At 38.3% G+C, this 13,231-nt stretch overlaps 1 protein-coding gene across 1 annotated transcript in view; it reads left to right on the plus strand.

Moving 5' to 3' along the window:
- The window catches only part of VPS41 (VPS41 subunit of HOPS complex), a 109,428-nt gene that overhangs the window by 33,762 nt on the left and 62,435 nt on the right, over window positions 1–13,231 (plus strand). Inside the window, exon 5 of the mRNA XM_050892324.1 lies at window positions 9,388–9,462. Within this exon, the coding sequence (XP_050748281.1) occupies window positions 9,388–9,462 (75 nt within the window). The remainder of the gene's footprint in view (window positions 1–9,387; window positions 9,463–13,231) is intronic.

Here is a 13,231-nt window from a genome sequence, read left to right on the forward strand (position 1 = left end):
AGTATTTTTTCCCATGGGGGTAAGATATTACTGATAATGAACTTTGTAAATCTGATAAAGATTCGTTTTTGAAGGATGAGACTTATTTGTTTTAAAAGACATGACAGTGTGTATAGCAGTTGTTTATTGCACTCCTGATGGAATGCTAAATGTGGACAGTCCAGATTTGACCAGTCTTGGGTGTTAATACCCTCAGAGCAGCTGCTGACAAAAGTAGCTTCTTTCAAGCTGGCCATCTCCACTGTGATGCTGATGAGGAAGCTTGTTCCACTCAGTGTCCTGTGACACAGAGAAATAAAAGTATGAGAAATTTCAGAAATCAGTATTTTGGTATTGGAAGGTTCACCACTGTAACCCTAAACTGGCTGCTAATGGAAGTCTGTAGTTGCTGCAGGTCTTGGCAGTTTTGAAGATACGAGCTGTGAAATGTGAGCAGTGTAAAGATGGAGGAATGAATGAATCTGTTTATTTGCTTTTTTGATCTACTTTAAATAAAGTTTATTATAAGCAATCATGTCTATACTTCACTGATATTGAAATAGAGCCTCTTTGTGTGTAAATGCATTGAGGAATTTGCACAGGATCAATTCATCTTCACATTTAGCTTTATCTTACTGTCACAGTGAGGATATGGCATACAGTATGCTGCTTACAGTAAGTTACAGTGCACTTCATGATCCATAGTTTCTACTTGTGTGAGTACTCTCCTCCCTCTCCCCCCATCTTTTTGATTTGCACATGTTTTTAGGATCCTGTCAAGAATCAGACACCCAGCGTTGATCATTGTTGAGTATCTCTGATGGGTTTGTGAGACTTTCCCAGATGATATAATTTCAAATAAAGGAAGTTCCAGAGTTGGTGTCCAAAGAGAATACAATGCTTTCAGTAAGCAGGAAACGTGTTTATTGTTGCATATAGCTCTGACTTATGCCAATCTATACCAGTGTTGATAGCTGAATGTTTACACGGAAGATGGCACTTTAGCTCTAGCTATTGGCTGAACTTCAGCATTGATCACCCAGTGTAATATTTAACTATGCCAGGAATATGACTAGTTATGTCATTTTCAGTCAGGAAAGGGAACTCATTCCCTTGTAATATTTCTGCTTCTGTCTGATTTCATCAGTGAGAGATCTTTTCAGTGATTTCAGTAGCCATTGGGTTGGGATCATTGTCTGTAGTGGAATGGTTGACAGGCTAAAATAACTGGAAAAAATACTTAGTGCAGTTTTTCATTGCAGGAGCTGATAGAAGGAAGAAAACTATGTAGTTGTGGAGAAAATAATGGCTATGTAGTGGAATGTATGGAGAAGCAGGGATGCTAGGCTCCATGTGGTTATGTCCTCTGTCCTGTGTCAGGTCAGGGAGGGGGCTAAGCATCATGGCTGTTGTGAAAACCTTCCTGGAAATGATGTTGGCACAACAGTGCATGACCCCTGAGAAAAATAGTCAGGAGCCTCTTTACTTCTTTAAAAGTTGTTTGGTCAAAGCACCAATAAAATAATCTCTAAGAAGAACACCTCTCCTGACAAGAACTTGCACTGTATGACCTGGTTGGCCTTTCTCATCAGTCACGTCTCTGAAATGTGACTTATCAAGAAATGGAGAGAAATCTCATACTTTCTACTTTGAGGGGGTAGAATTCTACAAAATCCTGTTAAATACATTAATGACAGTGGTGGTGGTATTCTGTTAGAAACAAACTGTGAAAGCACCCCAGTAAGTTTTATCCTCAGAGGTTTAGATATGTTTTTTGGATTGTTCTTCAAAGCCCAATTTATAATTCAGTAGCCTGTGTGGAAAGTTAATGCTTAATGATGAATTCTCAGAGTTCATTGTGCTTGGGGAACTGTTCTGAAAAGAAAGCAGTTAGAGAAATCAGTGAGGTGAACCTCCAGATTGCCTGAGATAGTCTTCTCCCACACTGTGTTGGGTCTTCTGAGGAAGGTGTATGTAGTCATCGCCTGCAGCTCTTCCTCAGCCCTCCACCTGTACTTCAGCCCTCTACGTGGGTGTGTGATGGGGAATATTGCTTCATATTCCCAGATGACTTTAATACACAGGTAGCAACAAAGAAGTAGAGGCCGGCTTAGGACATACCATCATTGAAGCCCTACAGTTACACAGTGGATGGTGAAGAGGACCTGGAGAGAGGAGGAAACAGAAGTAATTTGTTTACTTTGGCACAGAGCTCCCAGGAGACTATCTCCTTACACACCAGTGTTTTAATAGAAAAGAGATTCTACTTTGGATCCGTCAGGAATTAGCTAACGGTTAAACTGTGCTAGGAAGCAGTGTAGACTCTCAATATAGATTTTTTTTTCAGTAATAGTTCCATCATTCCTAGACAAGCATTCTGATTATCTAGCAAATACTACAGATTTAGGGAGATCCCTTGTTAATTTTTTTTTCCTTGGATGTTTTTTTCTTTTTTCTTGGTCCCTGTAGTTGACAAACAAGATTAAGGGATTCACTGATGTGGAAAATATTGAAACCACTGTAGGCTTTTTGGTCTTTCTCACTTTCTCAGGCTATATATGAGAGATTCCATGTCCTCATATTCCCTTAGTTTTAGACAAGCTTGTGAGATCTTTCTTTTTTGTAGGCAAGGTCTGCCTTCCCGCAGACAAAATAAAACTTAATGTTGTTATTGTTCTGTGTCCCAGACCTTGTCACTCTCCCCAGCTTTCCCCCCTCCCTTTTCTTCTAACCAATATAATCTCCCATTTTTCATTTGGAGAATGACAGATTCAAGAGTGTTATAGGAAAAGCACTGGAGCAGGAATCCTCATTTACTTATCAGTATTTGGCTGTCAGTATTGTTAAACAAAACCTTTTTGGTGTGGATATTAATAAATGTTCATCAAATGAAAATTTAAATGTTGTAAATTCAGAGTACGCTGCTTCTATTGCAGGCAGTGGTGAACAGCTTATTCTGTAACTTTTAAAGCTGCCTTTTCAATTTAAACCTTTGTGTTACTACGTTACGTTTCTCAGTTGTGTATAAACACATAGGTATGTGTGTACTTTTACCTTGTTATAGGTAAACCATGATACAGCATCAGAATTTGCTTTTCTGAGTTGCTTTTCCATCTATTGTATCAGTAAAACTCTACAAATACGTGAAATATGCATAAGTCAGCGCAGCACTGCAGCATCTGGGGCAAGAAAAGTACATGGGTTCAATTTCTTTTTAAAGGTAGTTCCTCAGTACAAGAGATCTCTGGGCATCAGTGTTCTGAAGTCAAAACAGACGGGACAAACAACATGTAATACACTTGTGCTTAGCTGCTGCACACCTTTTTTTTTTTTTTTTTTTTTTTTTTTTTTAAGTTGTTGAAGACTATCTCAGTATCTGGTTTATTTGCTGTCACCTCCTATCACTTCCCAAAATGAAAAGGCCCTGAAAAGTAGAACTCCTTTTCACCCCTCTAGGTGGGCTGAGGGTATCATTTTGGATTGGAAAGGCACCCTTGGAGAAAGAGAATATTCAGTACTTGCCTAGTTGGTTTTTTTTTTCCCCAATAGTCTTAAAGGCATTGTCTGTTTCTCAGTTCATTGGTGTCGATGTGTACAGAATATCTAATTTACGGATGTAAAAGCTGAAGAGTTGGGGCTCTATTTAAAGCAAGTTCCTCATCCTACCTAGAGCAAGACTTGTATTTTGAGAGGATCTTAGCTTAGTTATGACAATAACTGAGGCAGTTTCTGTTTACAAATCAGTATTTTGCAGTTGGATACCTCCACCATGGTGGAAATAATACAAACATAAAAATGGTAAACCTTACCTCAGTGGGCTACCATTTTAAGCAGTGATTGATTGGTCATACTGCTGTACATTGGAGTTTTACATGCTTGTTTATGTGAATGTCATGCAGATAGAAACATATGCATAAATGAAAAATAGGCACTTGTAGGAGACAATTATTTTTTTTATTACAGTTCAGACTCTGTGTACATACAAGTTGCCTTAGTATGGAGAGCAGCTACACAGTGGTTATGTAGATCCAGATTGATATTAATGTAGCAGAAAAGACCTGTGGGTGTTTTTCTTCTTTGGGTATGTATGTGTGTGTGTGTAGAGATAGATAAATAAAAATGTTTGGGTTAATTTAGGAAAAGTTTCTGAAAATTCTTTTTAAAGAGTGGATGAAAACGCTGCTTAAGGGGGTTGTATTAGCGATGGGAACCTCTTGAAGTAAAATGAGCTTTGCTGTAAGTATGATTCGACACTGCTTTGCTTTTCACACTCCTAATGTGTCTGTTGCTTGCCTGCTAACTGTGGCTAAAAGGCATGAAGTCACAGGCGACTATTAAAACATTTAGATTCCTAGCTTGTAAATATTGCATTTCTCACAGAATTGGAGTGAAATCCAGTCTTATGTTTCTTGTTCATCCACTTCATATCCATTGGGATGCAGCATTTTTGAAAGAATCAATTATCCATTTGTTAGTCAGAGGAGTTTTACAAATTATACATTAGCAGATTGATTTCTCAGGTTCACCATTGGAGAGGGGACTGATAGTATAAGGTGGGTTGATGATGAGTGTCAGGGGAGGAGTTGCCACAAAGAACAATTAAAAGAAGCTTTCTGAGTGGCTGTGAATTTACTCCTAATTGAAGAGCTGACATAATCCATACTAAGTGTGTTTATTTCAAGCATTTTACATTAGGTAATTGATTATCACATGACGTACATTTGTTGGTAGATACTTGGTTTTCCTTTCCTTTAAATTTAGGATTTTGCAAAAGTCTGCATTTAGATCTTTATGTACAAGGTGCCTGCTAGCTTTTTCTCCCTCTCCCTAAACTTTTCTTTTTTCCATTAAGGTAACATTTTTTTGTTCTATAGTGTCAGCTTGACATTATTGATTTTGAACAGTCAAACTTACTTATGTTGTCCAGAATTCCAAACATGTCTCCATCAGAAAGAAAACTGCAGCTAATGGAAATTCAGCTGAAGGCATTTCTTCCTTCTTTGCCAGCGCTTCCACACTGTATGAAATTCTGAAGCTGTTCCCAGGTTAATCATTTCAGTATATTTCCCTTCCTAACTAACAGGATCCTCCTTATTGCCAGATTTGAATTATGTTGCTTTAGAAATACTATGTATGTACAGTATTTGTACACTACTGGATTTGTACAGTACTGGAAGTATCGTTGTGACCATAAAGAAGTTGTATGTTTTTACTTGTTTGGCCTAAAGCTAGGGGTCCTGATTAGGTTAAAAAAAGATTACCCAATATAGTGCTAATTAAATAATTATTAGTAATTTCCCCAACATTTTATATGCAGCTGCTTGTGGTTTTATGGCATGAGGTTTAAGATTAGATCATCTCTTAATTGAGTAATATTTACATGGATTATATGTTCCTAATTTTTAGATTGACACTTTGACCTCAGATTGCTGTTGTAATTCTTAATTTTTTTTTTTTTTTTAATATGATGCCTGTAAATTAGGACAGGCTTTTTTCCCCGTGCATTTAAAATGCCTTTAAAACAGTCAACTGACCAAACCCCAGAGCATATCCTGGTTCCGACTGTATCAAATGATCAGTTCTCCAGATTGTGATGAGTTAGTGACTACCTGTGTCCTCTCTAACCTTGAGTGATTCTTCATCTTTTGTTGACCTGTAAAGGTGGATGTTGCAGGAAGGGCATTTATTCTCTGTACTGTAAAAAACAAAACCTATTTTCTTTTGCTAGGCAAATTAAACTCTTCAGTGGTTTAGCTGGAATAAGGTTTAAAAAAACCACCAGGGAAAGACAGTTGTAACTCCATGGCTGAGTTGATAACATTGAATAAAAATAAAAAATAAAAGCAGGGTGAGGGAGGGTAACCCACAAAATTATCAGTGCTCCTCTTTTCTGAAATATCGAAATTATCCACAGGGTATAAATACAACTAAATTTGAAATGGTAAGTAACTTTGCTGACTGGCACAGCAGTATATTTCTAAAAATAATTGATATGAAAAGATGAATTGGAGCTGATTCTAGGAGAAACACCTTAGTTTAGATAACACATGTACCAATTTTATCTGTGGCCTTTTATTTCTGATTTCCTGGATAGTTTTACATACAAGTCTTAAACAGCTTTCCAGTGGAATGTAGTTCTGGAAATGGTAGGCTTGACTGTTACTTAGCGCTGAACAAGAAGATCCTGGCATTAGCTATTCTTGCTGGAACTTTATTTTAAAATTCTTTTAATATTCAGCCTTGACTGTTTTTAAGTTCATGGTCTATCATCACTTTCTGAGCTCCATAGAAAGTTCTGACTGGTAAAGTCAGTGAGCAGGCTAGTAGCCAATAGTGCCAATTCAACTTGAGTGCTGAAAAAAAAAATTACTCTGTGCTTGCTTTGCCTTGTGTACATCATCTAGAATAGCGTCTCCTGTTGGAACTTAGCTGGAGGTTTGTGTAAGTGAGCAGGTCTGCTTTTAGTTGAAGTTGTCTTCCCTGATTGTCATCTGTGTATAGTGTAGACAACAGAAAAAAAAGAATTGGAGAAAGGAAAAGTTAAAAGCAACTGATAGAGGTGTTGGGCATGCAGAAGGCTTGTAACAAGTTGCCAGTTATATACAGTGTTATGAAATACTGTATCATCAAATTTCTACTCACCAAACAGTTCTGAAGTATTGTGCGCAATTTTGAATGTGGGAAAAATGCAAATACTGTGGAATCACCTTTTCCTCAACCGACAACATTCTGTGTGTATATAAGGAGAGGTTTTGCCTTGCTAGGCACTGTTTGGTTACCGAGTGCAATCACACATTTAATCTCCAAAGCATGTCACGTGGCTTTCAAACTGCAGCATGACAGATAAATTCCATCATCCTGCTCCTTATCTCCAACTTTCATGTGAAGATAACTTACATAGTCTACCTTGCCTACTTCCTGCACTTCAGTTTTTCAGCATCAAACTTTCTCAAAGCCATTTGGCAGCAAAATGGGAACAGTGTGGACTGTAGGATTGAACTGTCGACTCTTCTGGTGTGTCCTGTTTTGTTTCTTTTTGTCTTGGGCTTTGTTGCAGTAGAGTGTCTCCAAGAAGGCCCATCACACAGGAGTGCTGCTAGATCTGCTGTTGCTGTCATGTCAGCCCTCATGGCAGATGTAGGTGCTGGAGAGATGAACAATTGAACACCGTACCTTAGCGTATGACCCTGTGTCAAGATGGGGCTATTCAAGATGGACTCTTTGCCTTTCCAATTGCAGACTAATAAAAGAAGAGAAGAACCTTTGTGAAAAAGTTGTGGCAATGGCAACTTAGATGCAGCCCAGAATAAAAAACCATGCCACTTCCATGATGAACTCAGTTGAACTTTCTGTGTTTGTCCTTTCTGAGGGCCAGAGTTGTTTCTCATTGTAGAGAGAATGGTGGAGATGTGCTGGCATTTCCCCCCCCCACCCCCGACAGAGACAAAAATCTTCTCTTGCACCTTGATGAGCAAAACAGAAGTTTAGAAAGGCATTTTCAAGGTAAGGCAGGAATAAAAGTGTGTACTAGCAGTTTTTATGAAACTTCTAGAAAGTGAGACTGACAACTGACATGTTTCGCCTTACTCAGCGTCCTCCAGTCCTGGAATTGGCCAACTGTGTGTGTAACATCTGAGAATCAGAGCTTTCACAAGGATGTTGACCACACCAGCAGGCTGATGGTCTTCAGCTGTGCTCCTCAGCTGACACCCCGCAAATGTGTTGGGAGGAAGGCAGCTGGGGAATGTGCACCAGCTGCCTGCACTGCCAGTGATGCACTCGCTTCTGATTTTGAAACCGCTGTGTGGCGAATGAAAATACTTCTGGAGCACATAAGTCAAGGAAAATTAGTTTGACTTCTTCTTTGGCAGTGCACTTTTTGGCAAACAATGCACAGCAGAAAGACCACTTTGTGATAGGCAGTAATTGCAATATTTCCAGGTAGCATTTTGCGGTGACACAACGTGAGACCAAGAGTGGTGTCTCCTGCACGCAAGGAAGCAGGAAAGCAAAAGGGCTGGCAGCATCCTTTTCCCAACTCATCAGGCAACTGTTGCAGTGCAGGGCTTTGTTGTTCAACCTTGATTAGAAAGAAGCTTCTAGAAAATGAAATGTGATTTGGGCATATATTCTTTTCAAGGTGAAAGAGAGGAAAACTTCATTTCCCTGAGTTGGAATTTTTTTGTGTGTGAAAGATTATGGGGAAAAGCTTTCCAAAGGCTGTGAGAAGACCTCAGTTTGTCTCCTGTAGATAGTCCATCTGGACAGTGTGTTTTTATATAACTTTTTATGATGTACTTTTTATGTAATTCCAGCTGCCATAGCATATATAAGGACCTGTGATATTTTAGACACAGTTGCGTAACATCTAATGTGACCCCATGACTCCAGCGCTGTTCCAGTGACACTTTCTTTGCACACAAACATACGATGGATTTCTTTTATTATGCTCAGAATCACAGAAGTGATCTGTTTTGTGGTTCAATCTGTTCAAAATTTTATGAGAGTAAGAAAAGTTGTTCTTAAATGTGTAAGAGAGACTTACTTGGGTGAAGATCCTTCAATGATGCTTGAAATGATGAGATATTTGTTACAGAGGGTGAAATCAGGATCATGGTATGTAAGAAGGTTCTTGGTACTTGAATATAATTGGATGGCGTTTTGTACACGAGAGGATATGCATTGCGTTACCCAGATGATGTTGTAAGTTAGTCCTTAGTACTTAAGGTAAGGATAGATGTTTAAGCTAAAGTAGACTGTAACAGATGCTGTATAACCCTGTAGATTAGAACCAAAAGTATATCTGGATAGGGAAAGGAAAATTTATTAAATTGGGGCAGTCTTCAGGGTTTTCTCAGTATTTGTCTAAGAATGAGTACACCTATGTTGCACTTCAATACCTTTTAATACTTGCTTCTGAGAACACAATTAAAGGCAAAAAAAAAAGCAAGAGAAAGGATTTGAAGGAAGTAATAATTACCAGTATAGCCATCAGACCAAACCAGAAGAATTTTCAGTTGCCTTGATGCCTGTGTGGTCAGCGTGTTTTATGCTGAGTTTTGATAGCGGGAGAGGTTCTTAACAAACAGGTGTGGTGTGCAGGCGCAGATGCTCAAGGTCAGGGAGCCTGGCACTTCATGTGAGCTCGAGAGCCCTGAGGCGCATAACTGCAAAAAATGTCAAATTTCTGGGTTAGGCAAAAGGCTGGAAAGAAGGCTGTCTTTTGACATTGTCATAGAAATACCTATTCTGTGGGTTTTTTTGATTCATGCAACTAAACATTGCACAACCATTAACACATAAATCTCAGGAAGTGTGGGGGGTGTTAAAGCGTGTGATTGGTGATGTAACTTTAAAGTCAACTTTAAAAGTCTTTTTTCTTTCTTTTCTTTTCTTTTCTTTCTCTAGAGCCCAGTGAAGATAAATCAGATCAGCCTGGATGAAAGTGGAGAACACATGGGTGTTTGCTCAGAAGATGGCAAGGTACAACAAACCCATTTATATATTTAATGAGGTAGCAGGTAGTCCTCAGTATTACACTTGAGATAATTGTGATACCTGTGGAGTTAATTCCTGCATTTAGCACCACCACTTTGACCATCCAGTTTGAGAACTGAGCTCACGTTTGAATACCCAAAATTAAAGTCAAATATATTTTGCACAAATGTGCCGTAGGAAAAGTAATTACAAGAATGTCAATAATGTAACTGGTATTAAGCTGATTAACAGCTGTGGCAGGAGGACATGTCACCTTAATCATTACTGCTGTGCCAGTTATACTTCAGTGACTACTCTGCTGTTCCTGCAAGACAGTAGTTTAATGCCTTTCTGCTATAAATCCACAAAATTGGATTTTGTGGGCATGATTTCTGTGGGCTGGTGGTTTTCATTTTCACACACGTTATGAATGTTTCTCTTGAATTATAGAATCTTTTGATAAGCAATCATAGTTTATCAGAAGAATAAAGTGTCTTACAACAGCCACATTAAATAAATGTAAAATCAATATATGTACAGTTTCCTAAAAAACTGGCACCTACTTCCTTGACTGAGGACATATATCATTTGTGCAGTGTATAAGTAACAATTATCAGTGCTTCTCTGGAATGTTGAGCTGTGACATTTAGTGGTTTTGGTGATTGATTTTCCACTTATAAGAATGTCTTTTTTGTTTTTAAGTCGATGGCAGTCTTTTCTAATGTTGGTTTGCAATGATAAAATTCTAATGCACAGGGTGTGTTTAAGCTTCTTTTTTAATATAATGCTCATATACAAATGCAGCGCATTAAAAATCATTTAAATCATTTCTCAATATCCATCTGACTTACTGAGGAGAACATTTCTTACAGAGTACACTTGGGGGGAGGAGGAATGTTGGTGATCCTAAGGGATGCATCCCATTCAGTAAAAGTTCTATAAATTAAAAATAAAATTGGATTTTGCAGCAGGCAAAATGGGGAAACAACCCCTTTAGACTGTATGTGCTTGGGTTTTTTCCTTCCAGATAGGTGGGTTTTTTCCTCAACAGGCAGGGAGCCAGTTTATGTATCCAAGCCTTTTGTTTCTCGGAGATATCTTGATGTCAGTATCTTGACAAAGTAATTGGGATAGTAGTGCCTATCAAAGTGGGTTGTAGAATTTTACAGCCTGTGAGAAACACAGCAAGAGTGTCCTAATTGTCTAAACAAGATAAAGGAAGGGTCAGTAATTGTGCAAGGTAATAAAAATGTTGAGCTAGCATTGTTGGTTTGGGTGTTTTGAATGGTGGGGGGAAGGAAGCACTTGCTGTAAGGGCTCCTCAGATGTGACTGTGGATTACTGACTCGAAATATGTGTGTTGCAGTGAGACTACAAGCCACGCACATTTTTCATATATTAAATTAATATTAAAAATACATATTTGATTTCAGAAACGTTCAAAAATCCATAATTCCTACTCTGGTGTGGCTGTATTTGAAAAGACTCCAATACTTTAAATGGTGAATCTGTCTTTATTTAGTGAAATAGCTGTTGTGGATCCAGTAGGTGACACTACATGCTATACAAGGCAGTCTAAACGATGGTCCCCAAGCCAGGGCTAATTCTGGTAATGTTTTTGACGCAGGGCTGGAGTATCACAAGTACAATATTCATCATATTTGCATTCATACAGTCCAGGGACATAGATGCTTCACCATATTCTACACTGAAAAGCTCATCTGGAGGTTTGAAAGATCTGGGTGTTGTAGAAGTTAGATTTTCCACTTGACCCAGAAGGGTGTGTCTTGACCCAGAAAGAATCCACCCCTAAAATCGGTGAAAACATATACTTGTGTCTTGTGCTACTGTATAAGAAAATGGCAGAAATTCCTGGCCGGATAATGTAGCACTTCTAGGTTCTGGGTCATAACAAAAGTGTAACTTCACACTCCTTATAGCTCTTTCCTTACTACAGTGGGAGTGTTCTTATTGTAAGAAGTTAAACACTTGTACAAGTGGTTGCAAAGTCGTCATTAACTCAGATAAATAATTAAAAATACTGAATTCCTTTTTTAAAAAACAAAAAAGTGGAACAGCTTAGTTTTCTTAAATCAGTTTTAAACAAAAAAAGGGGTATAATAAAAAGACCTGTGAATTTTGAGCCAGCTGGATTAATGCAAGTATTTCTTACCAATTAACGAAGATATATCCTCTAGACCACTGCAAAAGATTTTTGCAATAGGCAGGGAGTGCATTTTCCCATATCAAAGTGGATCCAATATGAGGGAGATGGAAATCATTTGTCTTCTTGAAGGAAGACCTTGTGATGAGAACCCCCTCCTCATATCTGTTCTGATGTATGTTATTTTACTACTTTTTTTTCTTTCTTTTCCCACTCTCAAACTGGATTTGGACTAGCTACGTTGACTGGGAGGGGGGCATAGCAGCACAGTGCAATTCTCTAACCCTCTTGTCAGGTGGCATCCAGACCTAATGTCAAAACCTGGCACCTATATGTCATACATGGCCAACAAGTGCTTTGGAAGCCCCTTGGCAGCTTTTCTGTACTGCACGTTTGGTTCTTTGAAAATCTTCCTTGCCAATGGACTCAACTGCAGCTGGTCACCACTGGCATGGAAAGGAACAGAAATCAAAACCACCACCACCACTCTAGTCTGGCCACTGGCTGGGGAAAATGGCTGGGTGTTGAAATATTAGGGTATAAAAGGAGAATTTTGGTGCTGGAATAAATAGAAGGGGAAGCAGGCTTGCAGCTTCAGAATTGTGGAGGTTTTATAGGTTAGATTTTTGCCTACTTGTATGCTGTTTTGAAAAACCTGGATCTGACTCCCAGTTTTGCTAAAGCACTCTTATGTCATTACATAACAGTGATATAATTTGCACCCTTATTGGCTTGTAACTTTTTTATACAAAGAAGTATAAATTATATTGAAAACCCATGTGCTTGCATGTTTTAGTGTCATGTTTAATGCCTGTAACAACATTTATGTTAAGAATATCCATGAGGTATTATATTGATCATTTTTCAGGAAATGTGGCATGTAGATAAAATGTGTTTGTTTTTCTGCCTTTTGATCACTGTGCCTTTTCTTCCACACGTGGAAGCAAAAAACAGCAAAGTCTGGATGCACTGGAGTGGTGGGTTCTGCATATTTAAAATCGGACAGGGCTGGCAAAATGTAGTGGACTTTCATCATGAAATCCTTTTTCCAGCTACCCAAAAACATCATGAGCTGAGTGGGCATAGAAAGTATAGAAATAGATAAATCCAATATAGGTTTGTAATATCAAAAGAATCACTTTCTCTCTGAAGAATAAAAGACATTAAGAAGTAATAAACTGTTACACGGTGTCCCTAGAGTAAACATGATAACATGTATTTTATGCTGAGTTGTTTTTTCCTCTTTAGTTAACTGGCTCCATTTTGCTTTCATACTCTTAAAGGAATATCATATTGCCATGTTCATTGCAGTATTATGAAAATGCTGAAGGCACTGTTGCTAATGTTAATTTTGATTAATTAGTTTTAATTTGGGAGGGGTGTTTTGCATTTTTGAGGATTCTGCTTCCATGGAATTTGCAGTGTTGTGTTTTAACCATGTCTGTTCTTTTTCTTCCTCCTTTCTTCTCTCTGTCTTATTTTCTCTTTCCTCTGTTTCTTATTTTGTTTAGTCTGTTGCATTGGATATGCTGTGCCAACTGATGAAAACAAAAAACCAGAAAACAAAATCCTCTAGACATCGGCCCGAAGGTTTTCTAGGCTTACAGCCAG

This window comes from Gymnogyps californianus, chromosome 2, assembly GCF_018139145.2.
Source record: "Gymnogyps californianus isolate 813 chromosome 2, ASM1813914v2, whole genome shotgun sequence".
Lineage (NCBI taxonomy): Eukaryota > Metazoa > Chordata > Aves > Accipitriformes > Cathartidae > Gymnogyps > Gymnogyps californianus.